Below are 9,574 nucleotides of genomic sequence, written 5' to 3' on the forward strand. Positions count from 1 at the left end.
ACCCACCCACCCTACCTTTCTAGGGCCCATTGTCTTAATCTACAACGGACTTTGCTCCCTAGTTATTCCATATGTAAATATCTGAAGAAGTGAGCAGTGACTCACAAAAGCTCATACCGTTCCACAAATTTTGTTATTGTTTAAGGTGCTACTAGACTTTTGTCCTTTTCTATTATTCCAAATGTGTTCTTTCCAGAATTTTTCAGCTCTATCTTGGGTGTAATTTTTAGCTCCTTCAATTTTCATCTTAATGCTAAAAGACTATGTCAGTGATCAGAGTATTAATTGGTGCATTGCTACATAGACCATAATCTGAGAAGAAACAGAAAAAAAGACAGTAATATATACTTTACATATGTAAAAAGAGTTTTCACTTAGTTGTGTTTGTGGTTTACCTTTTCTGATATCATGCCATCCTTATGGTGTCAATGAATTTGCATTAGAAATGTATGTTGATTTCAATTAATTTAACAATATTTTGTTTTACTCCAGTTGGCTGTGGAGTTGGTGAACGGGCATATGCACAGACTGCTGAAGCACCCCCTAAGGAATTGAGTCCACCTGTAGTTATAGCCACTGGATCAACATCTATTGAAGTAAAATGGTTGCCACCTAAGAAATCCAATGGAATAATCAGAAACTACTTTGTTTACAGGTAGCTCTTATGACATGATCATTTCTTTTGCCAGGTTCAAGCAAACATTCCTTCTTCAGTTAACTGTAGCCAAATAGTTGAGAGTTGTACTAAGGCCCATGAATGTTTACATCCTCTTCCCATGTAGGTAGGCTGGATAGCATGAGATGGGAAAAGTTGTGAAGTTATTTTGGTCCAAGCAAAATTCAAAACCAAGAACAAAATGCATGTAACTACTTTTACAGGACAAAAATAAATTGGCACAAAAATCTGTGCAAGCTTTTGAATTCTCCAGAATACTTTGTCAAGCTTAATGTTACAAAATTTAAAAAAGATAAAATTGTGTATTTTGCATGGAGAGCATAAGAAACATTCCTGCCAGTGCTACTAGGTTCCAGGAATTTGGCAAAATAAAACATTCGTGTCCATGTTCATAGGCAAGGGGTCACTGTTGCCTATTGTTGGGGAGGCGGGGTGAGCAGAGGGTTGGTTTGTGACAGAAACTGTGATTGTGGGCTTCCTGGAAATATTTAAGTGGTCACAGGAAACAGGATACTTGTGTTGATGGACCAGTCCAAAAGAACTCAAGTTGTTAAGGTATAACCAGTAGTAAGGACCAATGTTCCCTCTAAGCTGTGGAGTCTTGTGAGCAAAAATTCTGCTTTGTGAGTTACTGGCATTAAAGTTATGAGCAAGCAATTTGGCTACTGCATAAATCAGTTTGCTCTGGAGCCCTCCTTCCTGAGCTAAGACAAAAATCTGTGAGCCGGAGGCTAAAATATTGTGAGCTAGCTCACACTAACTCAGCTTAGAGGGAACACTGGTAAGGACCTGTGTGGTTAGAGTATTTAAACATTTTCCCAGCCACATGGAGCCCTGACCATGGAGCTCTCATTGTGGTGGTAGGAAAACAGCAAAAGAAGCCTCTCAATTGGTTCTCATTCAGCCTTACTGAAATAAGTAGGGGAGAGAGCCTTGGCATATTAGTTTATGTACTAGGACTGAGGGAACTGCAAGTTGGCTTCTGTATGTGCACTGGGACTCTCCCTTCCCATGGAAGTGTCCTATATCCATCTGCAAAAGCTGCTTATGAAGCTCAGTGCCTTTCTTGTGTGACACGGAACGTAGCACAAAATGTTCCATCCAAAAGCAAAATTGCCTATGTGAATCAAAGTGTTTTAGATACATTCATGGGCTTCTTTGGATCCCAGCCACCTATATTGTATTGTACTTGTGGCAATGATACTGACCTGATAATGATTGGCTGACCCAATCTGAGATTTTCAGTTGTTCAAAGAATAAAGGGAAAGTTATCAATTCAGCTGGGATTAGAACCATATGCGGGTGAAGGCTATGGGAAGAAAACCCAGGGGTAGGAGAGCTAAGGGACTGAGAAACCAGAGGCAAGAATGAAGGTGAGGGTATAGAGGAGAGAAGATAATGAAATCCTATTTAGACAGATTTCACCATTGGAATCTTTGCCAGTGAGTTTTTTGGAGGGGATCGTGCTGTGGGGTGATCTGGCACCTAGGTGACTGCAGGAGTCAGCAACTTTATGAGCTCCCACTCTTCAAAGGGGGGGGGGAGAGAAGCAGATTCCATCTCCTTCCTCTGAAGCCAAGAATCCCTCCCCCCCAATTCCTAGAAAACTATGTCACATTTTTATTTTACCCAGATAGCGTCATCTTGCCCTTTCTCCTTACGAAAGGACTCATGAACCCCCTGCAGTCCCCAGACCCCAGTTTGAGAAACACTGGTCCAAGATGTGGCTTCACTCTGCTGGTTTTGTAAATAAAGCTGATGATTACAGCTGCAATTTCAACTGCAGCAATAGAAAGGGAAAACAGGAAATATAATGCAGAAAGTGGAAAATACGGTAAATTGAATTTGACAGCATTTGATGGCATTTGATTATTCTAGTCACAGCCAAACAATGATATAAAGAGTAATATGAAACAGAATGTGTTACTGCCTAGCAGACTCGAAAGCAATAAACCTTCCTCCAATGTGACACAATCACTTCACAATCATAATTGTAGCCTGTTTGATACCTCTGAGTACAGCAGAAGGGCACTGACTGACATAGATACATTTTGTTTTTTATTTAAAGTGAAATGAAAATGGCGCACTGGGGCTCCAGATACAATCGTTATATTCACCTACATAGGCATGAATCACTTGGCAGTTATTTCAGCTGAAGTTTAAATGTGCTTAGACAACAACAATATCACATCATTCTCAGATAGCTGTGAAAAAATCAGAAATTTGTAGGGACAGAAATGGGATGTTAGCACGCTGTTCTCTTTTTCCCCCCTTCATGTAATACCCATGCCTAGCCCTACACTGTTATAGAAACAAGCTTGCAGTATTTCTAGAGGATGTTATAGTATGTAATTTCTTTTCATCACTTGCTGCCATTGCCTTGCTGCTGTTTGTACACCAACTTAAATTTATTTAACCCACAAGTGAGTAAGGCAGCTTTTCATTAAAACGGAATGATTTAGAGTTATCAGCTATTCTCTCTGAGGACTCCTCATCCCTGTCCCTCCCAAACCTTTGCTTAGCAAACCCAAATTCTTTACTGGAATAAAATTAAAAATAGGCAAAAATAAATATATTTACTTGATTTGCTTTCTTTTTCCATTTGTAATGTTTGATTTCTGTAGAACTGAGTGGTGGAGGTTGTCAAATACTAACGGTGTAACCCTAAGAACAGTTTCCTAGGAGTTTGCTTAAGACTCAAGTAGGAATTTGAGTAGACAGTCTTAGGATGGCACTGTCAATAAGGGGCGTAAAGCTGGAATTAAATGCAGTTTAAACACCTGGTTTAAAGCAATTCGTTTACTGGGAGTGTTAGCCATGGTGCAGAAGACATTATCAACAACTTATGTACTATATGAGCTTTGAGCAAACGAAGAAGAGTTGGGGTTTTTTACCCTGCTCTTCAATTCCTGAAGGAGTCTTAGAGTACAATCGCCTTCCTTTCCTCTCCCCACAACAGTCACCTTGTGAGGCAGGTGGAGTTGAGAGAGCTCTGGGAGAACTGACTGACCCAAGGTCACCCAGCTAGCTTCATGTGGAGGAGTGGGGAATCAAACCTGGTTCTCCAGATTAGAGTCCACCACTCTTAACCACTACACCTCATCTTGCGTAGGTATAGCTCTTCAGTTTTCAGAGTAGACATCTACAATATTTGGGTTATTTCTGGCTATGATGTGACCTATGTAGCTTGTCCTTACAAAGCTTGCCTACTTGACCCTCACAAAAAGAGTGAAACCTGCGTATGTAGATTCAGTAGCAGTTCCCAGTTCCTGAGATATGTAATCTTTCTCTTGTGTTTCTCACTGTGCGGGAGAAAAGCTTCCACTTAAATGAGCAGCTGAATTCTAAATTTCAGCCTTTTGAAATGATTAGAGACTGCTCAGCCATTTCTGTTCAAAGTTTATTCATACATGAGGATAGTCTCTCGTTGTAGCACTACATGGAACCATTTACCTAGCCATAAGTTCCTTTCATTAAATATTCAGCAGTAATAAGATCTAAACACTTTAACCAGACTATATTGTTCAGCTTTACTTGTGGAATAGCTCACAGTTGGTGGCATATTTGATCTATCAGCACAGAGAAATTGTTTATCACAGATTTTCCACGTTACTAAACACTAATTTGTGAATTCAACAAACAGCTATGGTGGCTAATTGAGATGCTGTGCAGTGCAAAGCAAACTAGCAAGCATTAAAGAGAGCATTGCTGGACTTAAAATATCATAATTTTTCACTTTTCTGCAATTGAGGGTTTTTCCCCCTCTTAACTCACTGGGAAGTCATTATACTTCAGACTAAAGAATCAGATGGAAGTGCAAGTGTACAATATACTTTTGGGCAAGCAGTAGAGAGTTTGCCTGGCAATTTTCTAAACTCTGAAAATACTGTCTCCAATTAAAAAAAATGTTGCTAGTTCTTTTGGATGCTCACAATTTTTTTTTAAAAAAAATCATAATGACAATCATTAGGGGAAGAGGCATCATCCTTTCCCCCAACCAGATTAACTAAGTAAAATAGAAATACTGCTGTTAGACATAGTTTTGAACATCTGTAACAAGTTGTGCATTAATATTGTAAAATGATAAAATGGCATAAAAATGCAATAAACAAAACAAATGAAAATGGGAAATTAGCCAAAGAAGATAGGTGAGACACACTTTCTGATCATGCATGTCATTTACAAGAAACAAACAAAAATGTATATTTATACATATATCAAAGAAATTTTCTTTGTCCATCATTCCTACTTAACAGTCTTGGCATTCACTCAGTATGCATCCTGATTCCATTCTACCCAGTTTGCTGTAACAAGTGATAGACAATCTAATTTATTTATTTGGTTACTGACACAGTTCTTTGTTAAAAGAAAGGGAAGTACTTGCATCCATTTCTTAATCCCACATTTTCCCATATACTAGCCTTATGTAAGGTTGCCAGTTCCTCTCAGGAAATCAGCCCCGCATGCCGCACCCTCACCTCGCTTGCAGAAAACCCCACTCAAGCCCCACCCCCAAGAGTGACCACCCGCTAGGCCACCCCTCTCCCTCCTGCTAGATTTAAAGGACCCTCTAGCTGGTTGGCAGGCCATGTGGTCCCCACTGATCAACTGAAGCTCTTTGAATCTGGCAGGAGGGGAGGGAGAGAGGTGGGTGGGTGGTCACTCTTGGACAGGGGTGGATTGAAGCCCACAGAGGTGGGGAAAACCCCGCACAGACCTGGGGGCTGGCAACCCCATTTTTATGCTTATTATAGGAATTTTGCAACTCTTTCCAGTGTGGTTTGTTAAGTTTTCAGGTTTTCATATGAGCAACTGTAGGCTTGTGAGATCTCCCCTGTTGCCACTGCTCCATGTATCTGCATCTTCAACCAAAGTGAAGAATCAAAAGCTTAGTTAACAGAACAAGAAAAGAAGAGGCCCTGGGTATGGGGGTCTCCTTCCTTCTTGTATTCCCCTCCACACTATTTCCTCTTTTCCCTGCCTCTAGAAAACCCCACAGTTTCTTTCCATTTCTTCCCTTCACCTTAAGTGTTCAGCTTTCCCTCCCCATGAGAGCTCCAGCAGCCTTTCCCCTTCTCTTCTCTCCCACAACCTTTATCTGTCTCCCACTCCCTCCCCCAGTCTTCAGCCAGCCTGCCTGCTTGCCTGCCTGCCTTCCTCCCTACCTCCCTTGAGCAGCTCTCTTCCTGTGACTTTTATCTGTCTTCTCAGACCTTTCTTCGGCTTTCCTTCCTTCCCTACCAGTGACAGCTCCAACAACCTCGCCCCTTTTCTACCTTCCCACTCACCAGCCTACATTTTCTGCTCCTCAGCCCTTCAGATTTATTTTCTTCCCTCCCCATTCCCTTTTTGTGTGCTTCTTTATTTCTCCCTTGCATCTTTCTTTGTCTCCCCCACACACAAAGGCACACTCAGCTGACACTGAGACATGGAAGCCTTGGCAATGTTCTCTGAGCTTCCCTAGCAACCTCCAAACTGGCCACCAAGAACTAATAACATAGTCTTGCAAGGTCAGCATTATTTTCTTTAAAGGTACAGATGTCACGTATTATTGGGGGGAATGTGTCTCTGGCAGATACCAGTGCTAAGGGGGAGATTGCCACTGGGTTATACCTTCAGTGCAGTACAAAGTCTTTTGGTGTAGAATCTAAAGAATACCTTTGAAATATTACCTTACTTTATTCAATGTTTAAGATCTCCATGCTTTTTTAAAACTGCAATCAAGTATTTTACCACGTCTGTATGGATAGCTGATACTATTAGATCTTATTTTAAACTTTAACCTTTATGAGACCTGAGTTAAATTGAAAAACTGAAAAATGATTATCACTTAGCCATTCAGGGCTTTTCATAATCTTTTAAAGAAAGTTCACTATTCTTTCCTTTCAAAGAAACCTGTATTTACCATTTCTTTCTTTTTATTTTCATTATTATAGATAGGCTGACAGGGAGACAAAGAGCAATTACTGTATGAAGCTACAGTTATTTTAACATTTGTACTTCAGTATCACATCTGTTTAGTATTGTAAAATACCATTCTGCTACATACACTTTTTTTGTGTGACTTTTCAGGCATTCTGTGGGCACTCAAGAGGAACTGCTTATCTTCATTTGGTCTGAAGGTGCTTTGGAATTTATTGATGCTACTGACATACTTCAACCATTCACAGAGTATGAATATCGCATCAGGGCTCAGAATTCCAAGGGGTCTGTGGATAGCCTCTGGTCTTCAGCACAGACTCTTGAAGCTCCACCTTGGGGCATGAAAGCTCCCTGGGCTCAAGCTGTTAGTGCTTACTCAGTACTCCTAAATTGGACCAGCCCAACTTCTTCTAATGGTGGTATTTCTCAATATCGAGTTGTCTATCAAGAGAGACAGACTGACCCAACGTTTAACACCCCAGCTATTACTGCACTGACTGTACCGGTAAGAAACTGTTGTACAACCAATATTTAAGAACATGCTAGATCAGGCTTGTGGTCATCTAGTCCAGCTTCCTGTTTCAGGGTGGCCAACCAACTACCCTCGATGGCCAACAAATGGGGCACTAAGGCCAAGGCCTTACCCTGATGTTGGCTTTTAGCACTGGTATTCAGAGGTTTTATCACTTGTATTCAGAAATTTGCTGCCTATACATATGGAGATTCCCTTTAATCATCATGTCTAATAGCTGTTAATGGATCTATCCTCAATGAATCTGCCTAATCCCCTTCTAACCCAAACAACAAGGGAAAAAGACTAGTGTCACAGGAATCCCAAATATACAAATTCCACTAGTAGAAAACACTATCAAAAATTGCCAAAACAATATATTTAAACAATTATAAAGTTGGTGGTGTCACAACAACATTTATGCATACTGTAACTATATTAAGGCATAAGATACAATATTTTCTCCTTTGAAGATAAGACATAAAGTCCATGTATTCAGTGTAACTTGATAACTTGATAGGAGGAGTCCACATAGTCATAACACATTTCAAACAGCCTTTGCAAAGACGCCCATTCTAGATATTTGAAAGATGCATTTCCTTTGACTTCAGTTTGCCGGCTGTGTGAGTGGAACTGTGAAGAGATTTACACAAATGCCTAGCCACAGAAACACATATGAAAAACAGAATTGTTTTTTTAAAAAAATGCCTGAAAAGTAAACTCACGAAGTAGACTTGGTTCCAGCAAAGTGTATGGAGAAAAGTTGCAAGACACAGGATTATTTTCCAAGAAGAATCTGTTATCAAGGTTTTAGCCATGGAGTCTAAGGATTACAGTTGTGATTAGGGGCAAAAACAAATGATTTCCCTTTTCTCCCTCCCTCCTCCCTCAAAAACCTGTCCACATTTTAATACTCATGGAAAGATTTTTATTTTTTTTTAGAAGGGTATAACTTCTTTTTAGGATTACTATTTAAAGAATCCTTGGGTATACACCTTCCAGACCCCAAATTGGTGTCATATTTAATTTGCTCAGTAATCCTAGAACTTCATGTTTCATTACTTCAATTTGTGTCAGTTGTTCAGGTGCTCTTCCCAGAAGCAACAGTTCTGGTGTAGGTATGTGGCCCACTTCTTCCACAGTGAAAACAGGCTTAAGGAATTCATGCAGTTTCTCTGGCATTTTTCCATCTTGTGTTTATAGTATGTTCCGGCAGTTTCCCTTTCTGAGTTAAGTATGATATACAAATATATGTACACAATGTATATTATTCATATAGATTTTGCATAAGGATGATTCATATGCAACCTGAAGGAGAAGTGGCTGAATCATCTGTATATGATCCCAAATATACTTACTTGCAATGCAATTAAATACCACCAAGTGCAGCGGAATTTATTTCTTATTAAATAGGCTTAGGATTGTATCTTGAAGGCTGAAGGGAAATAACATTGAAACAAAATCAGATATTTTCCAATCCTTGGAATGTAATTTTTCCCCCTTTACATATTTGAAGTACATTCTGGTTTAAGCATGATAGTGAAATTAACATTAGCTTGACATCTGTGATTTATGTTTAATAATTAGGGAGAGTTGACTCTTCACAATCAGAAATGAATTAACTACTATAAAAAGAAAGAGTTTTTACCAACAGTAACAACTGGTATTTCTATACTATCTTTTACTAAGAGCAAACCTTAACAAATAAGAGTACCTAAAACTTAGGTGAATATTTTAAGTTATATTAAAAAAACAAAAGTGATGATAGTATATTGTAGTATATATTTTGGCCAGAAACATGCTGTGTAGAACCTCTAGCAATGATATATCCCAAAATTGACATTAGACTGGCACTGATTTGAAAATACAATAATACAATAATAGTGCCCCAGATAGTATTTCTGAGCGTGAATTAACAGTTGAGGGAGATGGCAGAACTTGACTAGAAAGTTATTCATCATTTACTGTGGCAACATTTTAAGTTAAAATAGTGGAAAGAAAATTATCAGGAGCACACCCAATATCACCTCTGGGACCACAAGCAGACTCCTGCTAGTCTGGTTCTATCTCAGGTTTGGGGCAAGTCCTTAGTCCTTAGTCTAGCAGGCAAGGATTGAGGTCTAGAAGAACAAGAAGCAGATTAGCAAATGACCTTAGGCATGTTTCAAGGAGAATGTTGTACCAGCAAAGGTCAGGCTTTATTCAGGTTTGGCTGCTATAATGTACTGAGTCCAGACGTGTTGATAAGTGAAACAGCTCATAGTTTATTTCAGCTCGGGGGGGGGGGGGAAAGGAGGGGGGGGGGGGGGGACAAGGAAAACAGGACCGGAGGCCTGTTTATATTCCCATAGTGAACCACACCCACACCCACACCCACACCCACACCTGTGATAGGATTATTTACAGTGCATATACATTCTATAGGTCACTCTAGGATCCTGACCGCCCGATTGGGTGCATTCTAG

The 9,574-nt window shown here is 39.8% G+C and overlaps 1 protein-coding gene across 1 annotated transcript in view; it reads left to right on the top strand.

The window, feature by feature from the left end:
- The window catches only part of USH2A (Usher syndrome 2A (autosomal recessive, mild)), a gene marked incomplete at its 5' end in the record, with an annotated part of 716,575 nt that overhangs the window by 606,678 nt on the left and 100,323 nt on the right, over positions 1-9,574 (top strand). Inside the window, 2 exon segments of the mRNA XM_015424093.1 lie at positions 493-655; positions 6,749-7,103. Coding sequence (XP_015279579.1) covers positions 493-655; positions 6,749-7,103 — 518 coding nt within the window.

Source organism: Gekko japonicus, unplaced genomic scaffold, assembly GCF_001447785.1.
Source record: "Gekko japonicus isolate JY-2015 unplaced genomic scaffold, Gekko_japonicus_V1.1 scaffold810, whole genome shotgun sequence".
Taxonomy (NCBI): Eukaryota; Metazoa; Chordata; class Lepidosauria; order Squamata; family Gekkonidae; genus Gekko; species Gekko japonicus.